This window comes from Pocillopora verrucosa, chromosome 10, assembly GCF_036669915.1.
Source record: "Pocillopora verrucosa isolate sample1 chromosome 10, ASM3666991v2, whole genome shotgun sequence".
Lineage (NCBI taxonomy): Eukaryota > Metazoa > Cnidaria > Anthozoa > Scleractinia > Pocilloporidae > Pocillopora > Pocillopora verrucosa.
In genome coordinates, this window is record NC_089321.1 from 10,771,354 (window position 1) to 10,793,775 (window position 22,422).

The window sequence follows — 22,422 nt, forward strand, 5'->3', positions numbered from 1 at the left end:
ACAAAGCATTGCGTGATGTTCCAATAAAAATAATCTTTTTTACAGAAATCCATTTAATTCTATTTTTGTTACTTATGCTAGAAATGAAAAAGTTTGACGCACTTCGTTAAGTAAACTCTCGTTGGTATAAGGAAGGGAGTTTGTAAACTCGAACACGGATTTTCACGATTTATGAATAAAAAGTGTAGTTCATGTTTGCTTCTTAATTATCTCTAACAAAGCTGAAGCATAAAGGGGATGATCAAAGGCAAATTGACCATGAAGGATTAAAAAATATTTAATGCGAGTGACACTTTTGGCTGTAACGTCAAGGTGAAATTTTACTGAGATTAGATATAGTCGAAGTTATATATTTTACTGCTTAGAAATGGTTATGTTTTTTCATATTAACCAAACAAGGGCTTTTCCTTCTAGTCTAAGTATTCTCTTCACTTTAACCCTCATTCACTTTGTATCCAAAGTTGTTTTGTCGATTAATGCGCCGAAAAAGTTAAACAAAAGACAAATTAAAATGATGAAATGGTGGCCGATGTGAAAATAATAGCTTTTCGTCTTTAAACAAAAACTGCACAAGTGATCTTATCTCTGACTACACCCAGTATAGAAAGATAAAAGTTTCTTCAATGGCGGACACGTTTGATAGCGGAAATTAAAAAGTTTTGTACACTTTAAGCTGAGAATTTTTAAATCTCCTGAAACTTTTCGCCTTTTCAAACGGTAATATGTTTTACATAAGTAAGTGACCTAAAGTTTATTATGGAAATCAGGCGGTGAAATGTCTAACAATTACAGTGATTGCCTTTTTAACTAAAAATCCAGAGTGGAAGGTCGAAAGAAATGAGGTTAGTTACGCCGTCGTAAAACAACATACTCGAAAGACATGGTTTTGCTCTTTGCAATGGATTCAAGACATGTATTAAGAAGGTACTGATATATCTGTAAGAATATCTCTGAAAATGTCTTACAAATATTTTCTGAAGTAACTCAGTGAGAGATCTATTCATTTTTGTTACCATGTTTACAAGACATAAACGTGCTAGAATTTTACCTGGAATAGAGTATTAGAACGCCAGAAAATATTTTTTAGTTCTTTATTTGCTTTATGTGTTTATTTGAGAGTTACATTTCAAACTTAGTAATTCAGAAGCTGGGTATCATTGACCAAGATTTTAAAATAATCAAAATGTGCAAGAAACATCGTGGAAAAGTTGATATACACGTAATCTGGTAAAGGCATTTTTAAAGTGACAAAAAGTAGCTTTTAACAGTTATACATCGGCATGTAAATTTTGGAAGCTTTATGTTGGGGTTTTTCGTGGGTTTACTAACTAAAGGGGTAAGTTTTGATAAATTTGATTCATATACCTGTCAATCCGCATCATGAATTTTTTTTCAAGGTTAAATCTGTGAGGATTTTTTTTTGACGATGTTTTTGACAAATTCAAATAAGAAACAATTCTTTTTTTAGCAGACACTTTTTTTTCTATTTGAATCGGTGGGCCAGTTTTTTAAAGAATTTTGAAATCAGTAAAGTAAAATGAAAGATGCTAAGAACCTCATGAAGTGCACAAAGTTTTTTATCGCTGTTCGAAAAGGTTAACAGAGTTAGCGTACTCAATAATTCTATCATAAATCGCGAAAAAAGTTTAATTCATTACTTGAAAAGTTTTAATGACAGAAATTTCTTTTCGAGACTAACTTCTTTAGATCTGGGTTTCTGGTTTTAATAGGACTTCAACTTCAAACAAAATCAATAATTTTATTGAGTCACACAATTATTTCAAACCGCAAATGAACAAAGTCAAGTTTCTTCGAGTCCATAACTGAAATCAAGAGAACTCCGAAATGCCTAAAAAATTTCATGGGCGCAACTACATGTAACTCAATTTATGTGGAAAACGGTGCGAGCAGTCGACTGTATTCGTGAACGCCTCATTTCAATTTAGATGACCCAGTCCCTAGAATTCCTCGTTCTGTGTTCCACATATGGGTTGAAAAAGTGGGGGTGAAGGGTTCGATAAAATCATTCTTCAAGTTGACCTGTACATCATCCTTATCATGATTTCCATTCACTGCAGTGGGGAGAAATTTGCAGTTTATCCAGGATGTATCATACAACAAACAGCGTACTATTGTTGTTCCCTCTTTCTATCTTTTTCTCGTTCTGTGTAATTCTACTTGTTGACTGATTGATTTTGTATTATAACTACCAAAAAAAAATTAAAGCTTTCTTAGCACATAGCTTGGTAAATTGTACTCTGGATAACAATACAAATCCAGTATTAGGGGAGAATAATCTAATTGTAAAAACAAGATTTATTTCAACGAAGTAATGGGACAACCCACTGCGCAATAGGTAAGATCATAAAGATTTCTAATCCCTACGGGTAAATTATCAGATAAAATACACGATCCAATCCCAAAAACCTTCGAAATATCTTCACTATCGTCGTGTTTGTAGTTCTACCAGCATGCGAGAGGTTCACTGTTCCACTTCGAGCAGTTTTAGCAAAGCATGAAATTAGATCCATTTTATTACTTCCGAAATTTTAAGATAAAAAAATTAGAAGTCATACAAATAGCGAACAGAACTGTTATCTTACCAGATTTACATATAGAAAGAAAATATATTATCCATCGGAAAAGGGTCAAGAGAAAGTATTTAAAATAAAAATTTTCCCGGGATTTTGTAGTTGTCTAAGAATAATTTTAAACTGATCTCCCGCCAGAGCGTTATCATTAAAATAAAAATTTTATAACTTACGTCAAAACCGTTCGGGTAAATATCCTCTAATTGGACGTTTCGTTGTGCCTGTGTTGGCGAGGACATGTTATTTCATGAAAACACAAAAGTGATCAAGTTCTTGGCAAATGCAACGAACTTAGGTTACTTCTGCCAACTTCATATTGCTCGAGCACGGTACATGACATAAACGATATTTACCCCCACACAGGTAAGTAATAATCATATTAACCTACTCAGTTACACATTAGACAACTGTGCGAATGTAAAAACACTCTGTTGACAACATTCACAACTGTGAACAATATGCTTAGGCATGCAGCAACGATCTGCGACTAAATATCTTTGGGCACGAAATGTACCATCGATTGCTGTTCAATCGTCTTCAAGGGAAAATTTTAAGCTGGACGAGAAGGTTACGCAAGAATTTGTGCCTGAAAAGAGATTCAATAAAGATGCAGAAGGTGAAATGATAGAGCAAGGCAAAGTGAAAATCGCCAGTTATATTATGTTTTGACCTATTTAACTATAGTCTGAAATTATCCCTGTTATGCTAATTTAGGTTTCGCTCTGCATGCACGGATCTCTTTCAGTCTGTTTTTAACTTAACAACAGTGGTTTATCGTTAACTTAGAATTTAATCGAATTCGAAATGCGTAAGGAAGGTGCCGTAGTTTTAAAAAGTGCGCTGTTGAAAGAAAGACGAAATAAGAAACAACGACATCTTGGTCAAAGAAAGATCAAATTTTGAATGATATTGCAAAAAAATGTTGGAGAAAATTTATTTTATACACATATAATTTCATATATCAAGTCCTTTCTCTTTATTTTCGAATTATTTTGAATCTACAAAGTGAGCTTCAATTGCGTACAAACTGTTGCTGGCTTTTGTACTCAACTAATTACCTTGCAACTTTCTTTCGTTCGGTTTGGTTCTCATTTTTAATTTCTATGAGATGGAAAAGCACTAGAATAAAGCCATGCCAAATTCAGAACTGTTGCACGACTTCTTTCTTCATTGTCATGTGCAATAGCCCCGGCTAAAAACCACTCCGTTTAGTGTATTTTAAAAGACAGTTTGTATTTTTTAGGACCGCCTAGAAAAGTTTGTAACTTTCAGTCTCCTCATTTGTAAACGTAAAGATAAGCTTGTTTCAGTAAATTTAAATATTTTTTTATGGAAAAGCCGTGTAACATTTTCGGTTTTAGTCTGGATTACGGTGATAACGTTTTAGAGACAAAGGAGACTTATGAAGATTGCAGACGATGATCGTGAAGATTTTTCATGAAATGTTTCAAGACGCACAAATTATCCTCTTTAATGAATCAGTTAAATAATACAATTTCCTAACTTTAATTAAATATAATGAATTTAAAACATTTAAAAAACTATATTTATGTCGACTCCATTTTACATCTCTAATCTTCGTAAAAAAATCAAGGTTCGTGTGGTTGACGCATATCACCTGTGATAAATCGAAAAAAATATCTTATTAGTAGTGAAGCGACCGGACAAGTTAACATTATTCACATGCGCGTCGTAAAGCGGTACCGTCAACTGAATGCTGAAAGAAATCCTGGACCGCAGTGGTTTAGTTTCACTATGCTCTATGATTGGTCCAGGAAAAAAATGCCATCTTTCTGACCACTCATGCAAAATTGAAAGCAATAAAGACTCGTTTATCTGAGTTTTCACGCGCTTTTTGCGCTAAATTTCAACTTTCCTTGGTTCCTAGTGATGTTTATCTTAGCTATGCTGTGTGAATTTCTTACGTAACTTCAAGTTGTTTATTTCTTTGAGAGCGCATTAAGTTCATTGGTACAACATTTCTCTTCTACTAAGTTTGTTAAAAATGATTAAAATATCTCTACTCAACCCTTAAGTCAATACGGAATCCGGAGAGCAGGATCTTAATAAAATATTTGATAAAGAATTGATAGTCACATCTTAAGAAATTGAAAATCTAAATTGGAGCTTTGTAAACTGTGATCCTAGTGGTTAGAGAACGATGATGCTTCTTACCACTTCCAAACACTTCAGCGTAGAATTTTCCAACCTGTTCTTCATTATCAAAGTCTTGTTTTTGTGTTGTGTCATCATTATCTGCTGGCTTTTGAGAATTCATGTTCACCTGGCTATTTCCATTCGATGCAGACTTTGTCGGTCGATGTGAGATCAAACGTCTTCCATGCCACGTGAACCTTCGGCGCCGCTGTTTCGCTTCACAAGCAGTTCTGTTGCTAAGGTCAGCTATCGTGAGAAATGTTACAATTGCTAACGCAGCGAGTAGCTTTCGGTTCATCGTAGGAGTCGTTTTAAAAGTTTACTTTTGGATTGTGGAATGCAAGGTATTGATTAAGCCAAGACAGTCGCTAGAGGGGAAAACAATAAAAAGATGATAGTGATAGAACCGAACTTAGAGACGTTAAAGAGGATTAAACGGGCACTAAAACAGATTATAGTGGAGCGATCTACAAAGCTGATTTTGGTGTAAGAGCCAATGACATAACACTTAGACAGTGAAAAATCCCAATACATATAGGTGCTTACGAAGTTAAAAACAAAAATTTTAATGGGGAGACATCAAAATAGTTAGCTAATAAATAGATACAGAAAAATTAAAAGTCTGAAATATCCTTTAAGGACATGAGTCTTTAACGTTTTGTTGACACAGTCTGCACTACATGGTGCTCTTGTCTGCCTAGTAAGATAGTTCGAGAAAGTTAGTGAGTTGAAGGAAATTTATACGTGAAGAATATCCATGTGAACCTATAAGAGAAACCGGTTCAAACTGTCAATTAAAAAAATCGAGGCAAATAAGGGACATGGATAGGTAAAATAGGATGAGACTAAAATAATGTGCAGCTGATTTCGGCCCGTCTTTTTTTTTTTTTTTTTTTTTACGTTTTTCCCAAGTTCTCATTTTCCTGCTTACTGTGATGGAGAACAAAGAAGAATTCACATGCGGTGTCCGAGTGACGATAGTTCACGACGCACCAATTGCTATTTTTAGATCCCCCTTTGAGGATAAAGCTACGTGGAAGTGAGAAATATAAACTCTAGCTGACTATTTTCGCTCTCTTTTGCATAAACATAGAAAAATACTAATGCCCTAGCGTAATGATCTGAATTTTATCCATGACTCTGCTTCGATTCATGCCAGTATCTGAAAGATAATTACAGCACGAGGAGATAAAAGAAGTATCCACAAGCACCCAGGTGGTACTCTGAAATCCTCACAACATGTTACATGTATATCGTGCTCTGCACGATATACACGCAGCATAAGATATTACAACAGATAAAAAAAAGATACCGCACGGAATGTCTGACGTTCGCGAAATTCGCAACATGGGACTGGTTATTTCTGATTCTACCTGGATCTTCGTGAGCGCAAGTGATCTAAAAATAACTCTATGATAAGGCCTCTATGATTGATTCATTATCTGAAATTCTAAAATTTTCTTTCGATTCATACTAACTCTTGAGAGAGCTGATAAAGCGCTTATTTTTGCTACAGAAAGCCCAAAATAAAAGAAAATATAAACCGATATAAACTGTTTCAAAAGAATTTATGATCTTGTGACTGGAAAGTTAACGAGTACTTTCAGTGTTCAAGCAGTGGGAAACGTGTTTTGTTAATTTATTTGAATTTTCATGTGATGACGCCGCTCGCTAGGATTAACATGTAAATGATAAAGTTCTTTAATTATATTAAACTAACACTAGCTGTTCTTTAGTTCAAGGTTTTAAATTGTAACTCCTACGTAGATTATTTTCTAGAGACCATGTGCTGATTCGACAAAACCGGAGTTTGCGTTTAATCAACGGGCTTTCTTATCTTTTAATTTCTCATAAACTAGATTGTTCACTGATGTTAGTCTACTTGTTACCGAAAAAAGTGGCAGAAAATGGTGATTCACTCAAGTCAAGCGTACAGCTAGATCATCACTATTTATCATTCCAGAAACGAAATTAATTAATTGATTTTAAAAGTTAGTAAACCAGCAGACTAAGAGGATGTTATTAATACGACCCATCCTGTGTTTTGCATTATCAATTTCCTAAATAGCCCAACTAAATATGATTGAGGGCATCACGAAATCCAATATAAGAGCTATTTTCTTCGCTTGGTATTGAGTAACTCGTAACACAAAAAACTCATGAAAATCATTTCATCCTCTAAAACCCTGTCCTTTGAATAAGAAACTGTGGATCAAGAAAAATTCAAACTTAAAAAATATAACTGCTCTATGTAAGTGGAATACAGTGAACAAAATGAAGCCAACTCGTGTTATACCGGCAGCCCAGCCTTTTGAAGCACGAGATACAGGACCGTTTTCCTGACAATGCTCTTCTTAAATCTTGGAGTTTCTCTCATGCAAAATTTATAGAACTACAAATTCTCACAGACGGCTTGTGTGTTATGTGCAAACCTTGAGTTAATTTTTTTTCTTGCATGAGCCAAAGTGATAATAGAAATTAAATTTAACGGACATTTTTCACTAATGCACGATATTCTGCAAGACGCAGCCCGAGCATCGCATGTATCATAAGAAAATAGAGAGCATATTTCAGTTACCTTGGGTTTTTAAGACGAAGTTAACTTGATCGACCCGTTGTTAACTCTGATCTGTCCTTACCGGATCAGTGTTTGTTTTTCAGTGAATTGAAGCGATAACCGTCAGAATTTTATAGAGACCCCGGCCCTGCCCCCACATAGGATGTGGAAGTGACGTGGAATCCGCTATCAGTTTCTTACAATTCAACAGAGTTTTCCGTTGTTTAAGCCCAGTACTGTTTTGTGGACTTAACGCCTGTCGGTGGTGCGTCCAACTTTACGGGAAGCCATTGCATTGTCTGTTATTTAACGCGCACGTGGCCGCCCGATGCTGCGCGCTTTAAGAAAAAAGAGAAACACTAGACGATCAATATTTTAATAATTTAGTCTGGTAAAACACACCACCTGTCTGTTAGCGAAGCGAATAAATCAAACCCTACAATCGCAGTCATAGAGTTTCAAATTAAGAACGGACACACTCGAAAAATCTATATAACCCGAGGAGACGTTAAAGATAAATAATTTGACGACGAGGCCTGTTTTTCTTACTCTGAAATGCATGAATAAATTTTGTGTATCTTCTCTTTAGATAAATTAACAAGTTAGCTTTCAGTTTATGCACTTACCTTGCGGAAGAAGTGCACAGTTAAGCGCTTTAAGAGCCCACTGTGGCGATAAAAATTAAATTGCATGGTTTAATTGTCTAACCACTCAGTTTAAGCGTTGAATGCAGTATAGCTTCCTTGAGTCGCCTGTTGGACACGAGCCCCCGCCAACAGAGACTTACATAACTGAATAGAGTCACTAAAAAGGAGATTTCACGACGAAATATTAAAAAAAAAGGTTACATGCGATTAAACAGATTTTGAAAACTGCATCTTAATCTGATAACAAAGTTTGTTTTCAAGTTATCTTTGATCCAAATGATCTGAGAAATATATTGTATTTATTTTAAGGAAACTGCTCATGATCAGTTAAGGCCACAAGTAACAGTTTTATCATGAAAATTTTATATTCAAGTTCAAGTTATTATCCTCAAACCAAATTTTTTTTTTTCGGAAAAAATGTGTGAATATAGAATATATGATAGAGGACCTGCTCAGAGAGCACCATTTGATTTTTTTACCAAAAACTTTTTACGAAGACTTCCTTTTGAATCACGATGGCCTCCCTTTTCTCCTTCGGTAAACGATAATGATACCACTCAAGCAGTCAGAGCCATGAGAGATATTATATTCAGGAAGGCTACCACGAGCATCTTTTTGTCTGCTGACTTCATTTCCGTAACCGCAAAAGGCTTGTAATAAGTTGAGAGAAGCGCATTACAGCAGTTTGTCAAGGATACATAAAAACGCAAGAATCAAATTCTGAAACTCTAAAGACAAGATGCAAAGTCATTTTACCGCATGACAAATTAAAAACCAGTCTGTTTTCTTCCATCAGTAAAGAAAAGTCCAGGTTAGCCTCTGAAAGATCGACGCCAAATTATTCACTCGATGTTTCTGTAAAGAACGCTTTGTCCATCGTATCCGTTTTTGAGAAAAAAGATTAAAGTGGAGAACGAGAACCAAATGGAAATAGAACCGAGTGATGGCCTTATCAGGGTAAATGTGGTATACATCATTCACAAGTAAACAAAGACCTTGTTTATCATTTCACCTGACGGCCCAGCATTTAGCTGATAGAATACTCGTATTGATAATTGGTGGTAAGTGACTGGCTCCCCACAATCAGCATTCAGACTCAAACTGGCACATGTTCGTCAAATCGTATCTTACAAACTCAACTGATATTAGTAAACCTTACTTATAAGGCTGATTTACTCGAAATGGCTTTCAGAACTAACTTTTTCCCTTTGGAAAACTCACCAATCAATTTCTTACGTGGATGTGTTACAAGCCATCATCAAAATGTGCAAGTTTTTTTTATAAGTCTAGGCAAATGTGGAGAGATCTCAGTATAAAATCATGATAAGTCAGTGTGTTTTCCCTTTTAAACAACGACAAAGGTTTTTTTTCTTCATACTGCTCCTTTAACTTATTTGCTGATCGTTTTAAGGGGAAAAGTCAGTTTGACTTTTTCTCCAAAGGATACATTTGTAAAACATGTTTTTTATTCACCGCAGTAATGATACTAAATTAAAATTCAATTACTTGTGACACGATTAATAGTCACTATCAATTTGTTGGAGATGTATCTTTGTTTATCAATCGCATTTTCGAAGGTTGTACGTGCTAGAACTTATATCTATCCCAGCCCTAGTCCACCCTTATCTCCTAACTTGTCACACATACGTGGTGCCAAACGAACGTCAGAATCACCTGAGGGGTAAACATTTTTTTTGTAAGCTTCCTGAGTGCGACTCCTCTAATATTTAAAATCACTTAACTGTTTAAACCCTGAGAGTGACCAGCATCTAATTTCTCCTTACAGTAATATGGCTGAATCATTCGTCGAGATCATGAGACTAAAGGGAAATGGTCGCCAACCAAAGAAGCTTTGATTGTTAAACAAATTCTCCTTGTTGGTACTAAATGAAACGTAAAGAGAAGAGAATAGAGAATATTGATACTGATGTTAGGGTGTAAGGGGTCAATAGCCTGGTATCGTAGCGGACGAGAATGAGAATATTTATGATGACTAAATTTAACCTCATTCATTTTCTAAATCAACGTGAAAAATGCTTCCATGTTGTGACTGTATTCCCTAGTTTGCATGATTCAGTCGCGGATAAAACGAGAATAACATCGCTGAAGCGCCCGTGCGACTCTATTCCGACGCTGCGCGTAGTGAAATAAAAGAAACGAAAAACGAGATCGACGAATCTCCGAGCGGATACAAAGTGCATCAAACTTGTTTCTTGACGTATATGATTCCTTAGTAATCAAATATCTTCAGAGACAAAAGTTCAGTTTGAAAGAAACCACTATTCTTTCGACCACTGTGACATAAAGAAATTGTCTTTTATCATTAAAAACATATTTTCCATATAAAATTGACTCATCGATCCAATTTGTAACCGTTTTGGACCAGATTGGCCTGATGAAATGACTCCTAAAAATCTGATCTGTGATTCTTTCCTCATGCTGCATGAGTTAGGAGAATTTGGTAATGCACTAAGACATCATCCTCGGGTTATTACGTGTCCAGTGTATATTTTCACAACGTGTTTGGAAAATAATTTATCGTAAGGAGAAGTTACGCAAGTTAATCTCATGTAGGCGGTGAAAAATGCAAACTCACATTGTTTGGGTCGAAGCAGTTCATCAATATAGCTTACACTGAAGAACATCCGGAGCAACACCATTATGGAAAAAAATAAACTAGAAAAAATCACTGTTAGAATCACTGCAGCTCACAGATTCTTCATGATGCACGTGCGTATTCTGGTCGGTCGTATTTCACGCAGTGTACGCGGCTAAAAAATGGTTCTGCGATCTGCACGTGCAATGATCTCGTCAAGTTCTGCCATACTCTGCAGCTTGGATCAAAATGACTATTTAACCAGTAAGGCACTAAGAAGAGCGACTCATTGGAAAACACTGAAGACGTTTCCACGATGCAAAAATTCAACGAAAATCATACAGAATTAGGTAACACCCTGGACTCTTTTGACTTAGATAAAGGCAATTTCGTAATCCAAATAAAATTTCGGAGATGTTAGTGAAAGATTAGTCAATTAGTCGATTATATATATCAATGAAAGACGCGAGTTAGCACAGTAGAAGCAGACTGGACAATTATATCGGCATTTCATATTTCGTGTGACGATCGACGCACTTTCTCTTGTGTCCTAGAAGCGATATGAAAAATATGAGTTTATTCACGCAATTAAAATGTATTTCTTTCCTGTTTTTTCTCCTACGTTGGCCAGGAAATATTTTCATGATTTCCTGTGGGTAGGTAGAGGTCAACCGACGCAAAAAGGTGTGATCCATTTAAACTAGGGAGTGAACTTATTAAATCTCACCGTGCACACTGAGTCAACAAACCAACAAACTTGTGACTGAATCGAGAGCGAAGGCAGCCTAACCAGCTACTGATCACTTTGACACCCTAAGCTAAATTTAATAAGTGATGAAGCATATTTGTGAAAATATTACTTCATTATTTTTAATGTATTTCAATCACCACCTAAGGGCGAATAATATCATGAACCAGGACCGACTCAAAGCGAGCACGTACATGAAATGTGGGCGAGAATTTGATTTTCTTTTGTTAGATCTTTTATTCGTGTCACTTACAATTAATTAGCACTTCACTTATTCACTTGGGTCCAGCTATGAGAATTGAAGAAAATGGTGAAGCAAATTCGAAGTAGACGGTAAAATATCTAGACATTTACAAGGCCGATGTGGGTGTCACAGAGACCCAGAGAAAGGGAAAGAAAATAAAAACTCACTGCGTAACAGGAAAGGGCTGAGAAAATCGTTTTATTTGATTTGGTTAGGATTTTCGTTAAAACTATATTGACCGTGGGCTTTATCCTCAATAGGAATTAAAATGGAACGCGAATTTCCGAGAATTCTTTCACTTCATTTGCCCCTCGGGGGAGGGGGTTTTTCTTATTGTGGGTTAAGTCCCTGTATGTGAAAGGTACATTCCACCTAAATGGTTACAGTTTTTAGTTTTTGGTCTGAAAAAAGGTGGAGACTATAGTCCTCATCATCTAAAATCGGGTACAATTTTAAAGAGAGTCTGATCAAAATATTTCTCTTTGCATTTCCAAGAATGAACAATACAGAAGGAGAAGTAATAACTAATTCAGGTAAATTTTAACTGTACTGATGTTCTGTTACCGATGCAGACTTAAAAGTACCAAAAAAAGTGTTGTGGATCAAGTAAAACTTTCTAAAACCTGATCTGAAAACTGACGCGAAAAATAACATTTTTGATCAGTGTCAGGCGGGGCGGTACACCCCCCCCCCCCTTTCTGGAAGTTTTCAAGGAATATCCCTCCGTGGAGGGAGTGCCACTGACGGGATGCCACTAACAATCTTAGAGTATCGCTCAGCCTCTCGGATGTTTTCCTTCGACCACTTCCTCTTCATGTAATGCCCGCCAATAGTGTCACCTGGAAAGTTCTGATGAAATTGATGTGTTCATACCATTCCAGTTAGATTCTTTAATTGGTCCGAAGGTCTTCACGTGACCCACGCCGATGGCTTGCCTGGTTGGGTCTCTCACACCTCTTCATAAGTGACATTGTATCTGAAAGACTGAAAGAAATATAGATTTGCGGCTTGAAAATTGTTAAGTATTTCAAGACGTATACACTCCATGCGGCAGACTTTCACACCTTAATTTACTGATTTGTTTTCATAATTTTCAGTTTTCGTTTTTACTTTTATGCTAAGTTTTTTTTTCAAAAATAAAAGACCAATCATTCTTTCGCGCGATCTTTCACAGATTCTTATATAGAAGCCATTCGGACTGAAGTTTTACTTGTTAATTCATCTTTAGAGAAAAAGCTAAAATTTATTCAAACATTTTTAAGAAGGATAAAATGACGCATTGATCCAATACGCAGCTGAAATTACCGTGAATTTCTTAATTTTTAGCAGTATTTACTTCTCTTCAGCAACGTTGGCAAGTCCAGGCTAGTTCTAGGCTAGAATAATCATGTTTTGGCGTAGAAAGTCTATAGCTTCGCGGTCACAATCTCCAATCTTGCCATTGAATACGAAATTTTTTCAGGATTTATTTTCACATCAAGTTTAGTTTTGTTATTAACTGTGATGATCGTTACACTATTTACAAATTTATTCCTCGGCTCTAATTTATGATTCCTAATTAAGAAAAACTTTTTTTCACCAAATACAAATTCTCAACTCGGTTATTATTGAGTATCATAAAGCCCCGATAGAGATCTTACATTGAAAGCAATAAAATCATTATATGACATAAGGCGATAAAACGCTTACAACGTGCTAATGAGTGGCGCCAGTGTTTCTTGATTCTTACTGAACAAAAAACGTTAGCACATCGTTATTGATACAAAATTAATCATAGCTAAGAGTGGTAATTCTCTGTAACACCTAGAATAGATTAGTTCATGTGATAGCAACTTGTGAAGGCTGTAATGAACGCAACAGACAAAAGACTCAGGAAGGTCGCTTTCGAAGCAAACACCTCTTCTTTTTAGCCATAGTTTTCATGCTGTCACGGCATCATAACGGAATATATTTAAACTAGCCGTTTAATCCTAACCCTAACCGTTTGCTACACCGGTCAGCTAGTATTGACTACTTTACACGCAGTTTACCAGCAGCAAGATAAATCAAATAGCTTTCTGGTAAGTTAGCTTTTAAAATCCGATATAGTTTTATTCATTAAATTCAATTGTTTGCCGTTCTTAGTTAAATTAAATATCTGAGGAGTTTTATGCTGACTCGCGGTACAGTTAAACGTGCAGTGATAAAACCACTGGTAATAACGATGTCTTGTATTTTACTTAGCAGATCTGTTTGTTTCGTAATGAAATCGTTGAATATCGAATGACGTTAGATCTGATTCAAAGAGTCAGATCAAAGAGAAACGGCAGATAGCTTACGATTTAAGGATAGAGTCAGGAACTGTCAGAATCATACCAGAAGATTCATAACTTTCTAATTTCTTTGCGACAAATTCCTTATTAAATAGCTTCAACCTGGCGGTAGTTAAGGCAAATATTTTGGGGTATATATGTTAAAAAGGGGGGGTTATTTCCTTTATGTACCCCTAAAAGAGCATGGACTTTGAACTGATTAAGTTCAAAAAAAATTTTAACCTGGATGACGTTATTAAGAGGTTGTTGTTGTTGTTGTCTTTTTTTAAAGAAAAAACACGACACCATATGAACTGATATGTCTTTTCAACTCAAAATGAATACCTGAAATAGCCAAGAGTCATTCCAGCGGATTTTTCGGTTGAGCCTTGTCATTTTTTGAGTGAGACAGGGTCAGAATTTTTATCCTCATGGATTTGTCTTAAGTGCTTCTAGCAATATCATGGACGCTTAAAAATTATGGTTCACTTAATAAAAAAAAACAAAAGGAGACAGAAAGTCTTTAACGTAAGGCATAGTCAAATTGAGGTATATTCATATATCCGCCGCATCGAGTTGCGAATCCAAGAGGAATGCAAACCAATTATAATTTGTAGCTTTCCCTTGCCCTAAAGAATTTTCGTTAATTAGATTAATTTCAATTTTTCCTCTAAAATGAATGTATATTTAAGCAGAAGTGAACTAGTTCTGCTTGGAATCTCTGACTAACCGGCTTTAGAGCCAAATTCTAAACCTGTTGTTTTCCGTGTATAATGCTGTTTTGTAAAGATCCTCTTGCGCTAATTTAAATTCCCCTCGACTTTGTTTTGGCACTTTTGTTAAATTTGCTTTTCACAGAATAGCCTATGGCACGTAAATGAAGTATAACTCAAGTTTTCACAATACAACATGGAAAATTGTATGTCTATAAAATTGAAAGGCCATTTCTTAAGCTTGATATTTTTCATGAAATAACTAAAAATGTGTATTTTAGTCGTTTTATGTTAAGTGCTAAGATCAATCAGGTTTGGTTTGTCGTCAATCAATTTTCAATTCCTTTTTGATAAGAGAATTTTTTAACTTCCAGCCACAAGTGTTTGGGTTTAAACACGTTTTTTCTTGTCAGCTACTTCAAACATTTTTCACCATTTTTTTTCGTGTTTTAAAACGTAACACGCTCTAACGAGGTTGATGTTTTAGATTTAAATGTCAAACTGTGATACTTTCGCTTATCATAGGTAACTCAGATACTAAGTAACTCAATACTAAGTAATATAACATTTATCGCTAAGGGCGGAATAAGCGTAAAGCTATTTCGAGAAAGTCAATGCATGAGACAGCCTTTTATGCTTACAGAAAACGAATGACATGATAAAAGATATGAAATTATTTAATATGCCAGATTTGCTGATTAACTTACATCCTTGAAATAAGGTCTTCTTTTGAAATAAATAACACAATGAAATGATTCAAAATTGAACAAACTTAAAAAAAATAATACCGGAATACTATAATTCACGACTCAAAATTACTCTTTAAGTCATTCATTTTATTCATGGACATAATACTAGACAAGGTATCGAGATAATTAATAACACATTATTTTCCCTTGCAAATATAACCCCAGTATTTTCGCCCTTATGGACGTGTAGAGGATTTCCTACTGGTTTTTCGGGAACCACGCCAAATCTCTACAAAACAGTGATATCACGGTGTGATATGGCTTATATAGACCTCATACTAAGTAACTAGCTAATGGCGTCATGAATATGAACAAGTAGGCTAAGCTTCTATGTGTATCAAAACTTACTTACGAGAAACTTGGTTACGAAATAATCGTTACAAGAACATGAGAAGGGATCTCTTCTAATGACAGAAAGGCCTTAAAATAACGCCACAACCACTAAATAACAGTCGTATCGCATACTATTCTACTACTGATACCTTTGAGCTTGTAAAATACCACAAAATTAAAATTTGTTTAGTCTTGCATGAAAGAAAATGTTTAAAATATTTTCCATATCCGCCTTCCAATGTCAGTCTTAAATCGAAGGTGCGAAATCATCTCGAATAAAGTGGAAAGGTCTCCTTGAAAAACAAGGAAAAATTACTTTTCGTCAAGAGTGTCTTCAGGTATGTACTTTTGTTGTGGACTTCAGTTTAACTCAAAATGTAATTAGGAAGATGATTTACAAGCAGTTTTAATGATAATAACAGAATGATATTAGCTGTTAACGCCGTAGATGAAAACACCAAAAATTGTGGAAGGAATTTTACCGACGGTGAATTTGAACATGGTTCGACTGAAAAACGCTGATTCCATTCGCTCTGACGAAGGGCCTATGCTCGAAAAGTCAGCTTAGAAACTTTTTACGATGGCCAATTTACATCACAAACTCAGTTGATAAAACCAAGTTATTTTTTATACTCCCCGCGGACGCAGCACCACAGTTTCTTTACAAACTTACCCCCTTTATGAAAAAAGCCAATACCGAGGTTTCTTAGAGTAGCATTGCATCGATTAAAGGGAGGAAAATTCCAATAGTTGTATCAACTTGGAAGTTTAACTTAACTCACTGATTTAAGAATATTTTGGAAGAAATAAGTATTAAGAAAAGTATCGTTTTGGCATCATAAATTAGAAAAATCATTCGTCTAATGTCACGTTTTTTACCTGAAAAAGAAAAGCAAGAACTTTTTAGAGCATCACTCAATCTGAGTGCCCCCTGATTTCTGATGATTAAAAACGTAAAAGGAATTGATATGCATTGGAAAAGCAAAATTGAAAAACAAAATTAAAATCGCAGAAATTACACAAACAAGTGATTCAATCTTACGTCAAGAAAAGGAAATGGAAAATTGGATACTTTGTAGCGTGGGCCTCAGTTTGGTGCAACCTGTACTTGCGGTTGATGCAAATTTACCACGCATGTAAGCCTTTCAGCAACATGCGTAATTCAACGACTCAAAACTTCCTTTGTTTCGTCTCGTAAAAATTTCGAACAGTTATTCTGTTATTATCTGTCTAATTCAGTGATATGTGGGCCTGATCCATCTTTGTACAAATACTCATTGCATTAATGAATTTGTATGGTCAAAATAGTACGGTTTTACATGATCTTTATCTCACTTCGTCGTAAACATTAAAATGTTATCTATGAAAAAAGTTCTAGAAACACAATAACTTATCGTAATGGACTGGTGTATTTTTGGATTTTACAACTTTATTTTCTGCTCATTCTCTGAAGCGTTGTGGCTGGGTGATTCAGGACAATATAGTCTCTTCTCGTGTCAGAAGCCCATAAAGAGCTTATCTTCATATTTTGGTATTATACCTTCAGAATAACTTGAAACTGCTTTATATACACTAAATTGAACATTGAAAGATGGTCGACATTTTATCCCATCTTCAGAGATGAACTGGAATAAGGGGTTCACTCAATTTGTTTTTCATACATCTTAGAAGTACATTAAACCTTTTATTTCTGACTTTTTATCAATGACCCGGTTATTTTGTTGAAATCAATTTTATAGTTTTTCTGGCCTAAAAAACTCAGTCGTTTCTACACAGACTTCCGCTGCTACCACGTTAAAGATATTTTAATCCACAGGGCGAATGATTGCATTTGGACACTTTAAAAAAAGTAACGATAAGGATACATGTTAATGCTTCTTACGAAACATGCTTTATCTTTCAGCGTGGTCGACAATGCATAAAATATCTTGAATCTGATTCAGAAGCACAAAATGTGTCAAAAAATTAAGAAACAAGCTAGTGATGTTTAAATTAAGCGGCATCCTCATCAAAAGGTTTTGAGAAACAAAGTTATGTTTGTTGGCTGATTCACTTTTCGCTATTCGATACTTTAAAGGTTGAAAATAATGATATGTAGTTGTGCCAACACTGCTAATGTTCATATGTAGCGCATCATTTGTGTCAGTAAAACAATTTGAAAGGACTGCAAAGGATGTTTCAGAGACAAATTTTTGTCGTAGTTATTTTGAAAAACAAGCTAATTTATCAAATTTTTTTTGGAAGATACTCACTTGTTTCATTTCTCTTGCTGTAGATCTTTATGGATTATTTAATTTTTCGTTATGTGCAAAATAACCTTTATTCTCCATTGGTTTCTGTTCTCCACTTGGTTATACTTATTCAGCAATTTTTTTTGCCGGGACTTTGAAAATAGGAAAGTTGATAATAAATTATTGGTTGAAATTTTCCCATTAAGCTATATAACGCAACTGAAAGGATACCCCAGCACTGTTTAAGATCATTTGACTTTCTGGCAAATTTGGTTATTTCTAAGGCTTTAAGGCAATTAAGATCAACATTGCATACATTAACTTCATGTCAAAAAGTACGAAATTACCGACATTTCCATATATCTAGATCTATGTAAAATCATCACAGATCGTTGAGGAATCTTAGCTGCCGAATGCAGGCTTCTCTCTTAATGCCACCCCTCTCTAAACGTAAAGAACCTTCGTCTTATTTTAGTTAAATTTTAGTGTTCATGAAAAATAGAACTCCACATGTATGTTTTTGAATTTTTGGGTCCACTTAAGGGCAGGAAATGCCAAAAATTCAACTCAAAAGCTACATTTCTAACGTAGAAAGGAAAGCAATCAGGCTGCTTCCTAAGTAGGGGGGAAATTAATTCATGTTAAGTAACCTCCCACCAACGCAAGACCCCAATGAAAATACTATGTCGCGCAGTGAAAGCCCCTTCAAAAAATTCAAAATTATCAAAATATTGATTCTGATAACGAAGTCCACATTCGTTGAGACAGATATCTTCCTGAGTGTTGTCTCTTTTCGGCAATATCATATATGTCAATATTGTTAACTCGAGCCGACGTGATAGACGTCACACAAAAACACCCCAGGGTACGTTTATAAAACGTAATTGAACAAATTGCTTTAACTCTGACGCCTGGCGCTATCTATTGTTTCAACCTTTATTTGCGTTAATGAAAGACAGTTTATTATTTTTTGTATATATCAGAAACATTTCCGTTTGTTAGACCAAGCGGGATATTAAATGAGAACACGTTGCTCTTTTTTCGACAAACCTTTGTAAGACTTTAGCCAAAAAGATCCTTCACTGAACAGAAGATAAAGATCTTCATGCTTTCGTAGAATGACATCTATCGTCCTAAAGTAAGTAACTGCAAGACTAGCAATGTACTTTAGGTAGGCTTGATGTTTATGGTCACTTATTGCCTCATTTTTATACTTGGAACACCAACTACTACGCTTATATATGGCAAGTGTTTTATGTTGTGCGTGCCACTCTGTTAAACAAATAGTTTTTCTCATCCCAATTTTCTTGTTCTTTACTCACGGCTGTCGCCGTACCTCTACTAATATTACCTTTCACAGCTTCCAATTTATGAAAAATTTGTTAGATATTACTAAAAAGGAACAAGATAAAACTCTGTTGGAGATCATATAAGATCCTAATTTCTTATTTTCGAGTCCTCACTTATCACTGACTGCGTTTTAAGTATCTTTCTACTTTTTCCTTAACAAGAGTGAGACAAACTAGTGAAATAAGATGTCGAGATTTTAAGTAGTGTTTGTGAAATCGAATAATTGACACCCAACCTTTTTATTTCCATCGTTAACTTATGTTTTTATTTTATAGATACATTATATTGTTTATATTAACCAAGTGTTCAAAAGCCTAACACGATCCAAGCAATTTCGATTCAACTTGTTTGATTAATTACCATGTAAACTCTGAACCTTCTTTCATTTGGTTAACTCTCAAACTACAAGGCTGCGCTGGTAAAAAAAAAACGGGGGAACAGAAGATTCGAAATTCGAAATTCCAGTAACTGTAGGGGAAATATTCAGATCCAGCATCACAATTTTTTTTCCTTTTACGTAATTACAAAAATTATTTGTTAAATACACGGAGGCCTGTCACGAGAAACAAAATTGGATTTATTATAAATACGGAAATTTAGTTTGTTTAATGGTTCTGCTTTTTCGGAAATTAAGTATTGTTTGCACATTTAAAAAAAGTGCATCTTTATAAGCCATAACTAGATGTAAATTTGTGCCTGCTTCCGTCTGAGTCTAGAAAATAATGTTTTCCAGAGAAGCTGCACTAGTGCGTTTTGCTTGATTCTCGTCGGTAAGAAAAACCATCGTATTTTAGTGGGTAGGTTCAATCACGCGTTTTAAGTGTACTATAAGTTGTAAGTCACATGTAGGATTGTTATAAACGTATCAGTCCCCAAGGGTGTTGATTAGAGATTAACATTTCCAAAACCAATGGTATTAAAGATATCACAGACATCTGGGTTGAAGAGTCGTGACAAACTCTCTCATCATCACACTACAACCCAGGTATACCAACTGACCTAGAGAAAAAGTATCATAAATCCAGGCCAAACGTGGTCAATTTTTTAGCTTTAGCCGGCATACCATCATTATACTGGTTTTGTTGATAACATCGACTGAATGAGCATTTTATCTTCCAGAATGCCAGCTTTTAAAGTCACCGTCTTCTTTTTGATTTTTTCGGCGATGTGTAACGCTCGACAATTCGAAGCGGCTACGGATGAGGACAGCGCTATAGGTGCGCTCCATGAGCGAAAAGACGCACGAGATGAAACAAGGAAACAGCGAAATAGCGCGGAAGAAGGAACGTTAAACGCAGAAGTTGATGATATGCAGCGTCTTTCAGAATCCCACAGCAATAAAAGAGAAGACGATTTGCCCAGAGTGTGGGAACGATCCATCGAGAATGAAAACCAGGTGCAAAAAATTGACAACGATTTACAGTCTAGTCCCGAGCAAGCCGACGAATCGGAAGACCGAGAACAAGACGATAGTCCATCGGTTTTATCAGCACGGAACATGGCGAAACGACGAGGAATTAAAGACGGCCCTGCAGATCTCTGGGGTAGGGGTATTGAAAATGGTCCCCCGGGTCTTTGGGGGCGGGGATTAAATAACGGTCCTCCGGGTCTCTGGGGTAGGGGACTAAATAATGGTCCTCCAGGTCTATGGGGAAGGGGATTGGATAACGGTCCTCCGGGTCTATGGGGAAGGGGATTAAAGAACGGTCCCCCAGGTCTTTGGGGACGTGAAGCTAGAGGAACTTCAGCTCTGGGCCGTAAAAACGCAAATGGACCGCCAGGGCTGTGGGGGCGGGAAATTAAAAATGGACCCCCGGGACTCTGGGGTCGGGGATTGCGAAGTGGAGCCGTAGGTCTTTGGGAACGGGAACTCAAAAATGGCCCTCCAGGACTCTGGGGCAGGGGATTGCGAAATGGACCCCCGGGACTATGGGGTCGTGAAATCGAAAAAGTCTCAAAATCATCGAAAAGGGAACTATCTGATGTAAAAAGCACAGAGGAAGATGGAAATGAAGACAAAGAGGATATTCAAGAAATGAAATGACGTCATATATTTCTCTTAAATGGAAATTTATAACCTGGGCAAAAGTGGCAAATGAACTTTAGAATTTCGTTTCAAAAACAAGTCAATGGAAGAATTTGTTATAGATTAACTTAGAGTTATGTTTAAGACTATCTAACGAACAAAAATTGAGTTGTCAAACAAGGCTGCCATTAAAGAGCTACTCATTATTTACAAACTGTAGTATTGATAAGCAACGTCTTCTTTCCTGTAGAATCACACAAGACAAGGAATTATCTATAAATTGTACAAATTTCAATTCGAGAACAAATAAATGACATCGTACACTATGTTAATCATTGTATCATCTGAAAAGTCTTATAGTTTTAATGTTTTATAAATTTACAATGACGCTTTACATAAAAAAAAATCCTTCCTTACATCGCTGGTTGCTTAGCAACATGGATTATGCCGCTTGCCACGAGCAGTTCTATATATCTAAGAATGTTTGCACCGGTAAACCAGTCTCCAGGTTTCCAAATCGATTCATTTTATCGTCATTTTCACTGACATTTACATTAAGATTTACAATGACAATATGAATATTCAATTTGATGTTTGAATGTTTCAAAATAGATTATTGTATTGATAACTTGGTTCTGACCACGCCACGCGGCATCATTCCCGCCGTTCGATTACCAATAAGTTTCAGATCATGTGGAGCATCCTGAAAGCGTTCGTTAGTTTCTATCGTACAGCAGACTGAAAAACAATTCAGCAATATAGATAACGAGTTCTTAACAGGGTAAACAAAGAAAACATTGGGGAATTCAGCATTTTATTGACTTCTTTGTTATCAACAACTTGGTTACCAAATTTCGGCCCGGTTCAATTGAGCTCAAGCTTCACTGGCTGGTAAAACTACTGAAAGGAAAAACAGAAAATTACAACACAACGACCCAGCAGGAATTCGACTTGAAGCCACCAAAACTGTTTTCCTTTGACGGAAAGAGTAATTCAAACGGTGAGACGTGTTTTAAAATATAGGCCCCTTGCAATGTGTTTTTGAATCAGGAGTGTCAAAGAACAATGCCTCACAGTATGGTGTGAAATGTGAGTAAAGTTCGAGGTAATTATCATTATAGTCTTTCGCTAGCCGTTTAATTATTTTGTTTTTGTGTTATATCTATTCACCTCTGGAGCGTGTCAGTGT

At 35.8% G+C, this 22,422-nt stretch overlaps 1 protein-coding gene and 1 long non-coding RNA gene across 7 annotated transcripts; one reads left to right on the plus strand and one right to left on the minus strand.

Moving 5' to 3' along the window:
* Window positions 1-2,860: 2,860 nt before the first annotated feature.
* On the plus strand, window positions 2,861-21,565 carry LOC131780892 (LWamide neuropeptides). Of its 6 annotated transcripts, none has more exons than XM_059097517.2 (2): window positions 2,861-2,954; window positions 20,327-21,565. In XM_059097517.2, the coding sequence occupies exon 2, from the start codon at window positions 20,328-20,330 to the stop codon at window positions 21,249-21,251; it is 924 nt and encodes a 307-aa protein (XP_058953500.2). In that variant the 5' UTR covers window positions 2,861-2,954; window position 20,327; the 3' UTR covers window positions 21,252-21,565. The 6 variants fall into 6 exon arrangements, with proteins under 6 accessions (XP_058953500.2, XP_058953502.2, XP_066029473.1 ...); XM_059097519.2 differs by lacking the exon at window positions 2,861-2,954 and adding an exon at window positions 13,486-13,600; XM_066173376.1 differs by lacking the exon at window positions 2,861-2,954 and adding an exon at window positions 15,902-15,964.
* On the minus strand, window positions 4,056-7,397 carry LOC131780893 (uncharacterized). Its single transcript, XR_010719038.1, has 3 exons — window positions 7,327-7,397; window positions 4,767-5,116; window positions 4,056-4,209 (listed from the first exon to the last, which is right to left on the minus strand). It is a non-coding gene; the product is annotated as an uncharacterized lncRNA (long non-coding RNA).
* Window positions 21,566-22,422: the final 857 nt, after the last annotated feature.

Coding starts and splice junctions, on each gene's coding strand:
- LOC131780892 (XM_059097515.2), top strand. CDS start 18,976: ATGACATCTATCGTCCTAAA. Junction 18,996..20,326: donor ATGACATCTATCGTCCTAAA/GTAAGTAACTGC, acceptor TTTATCTTCCAG/AATGCCAGCTTTTAAAGTCA.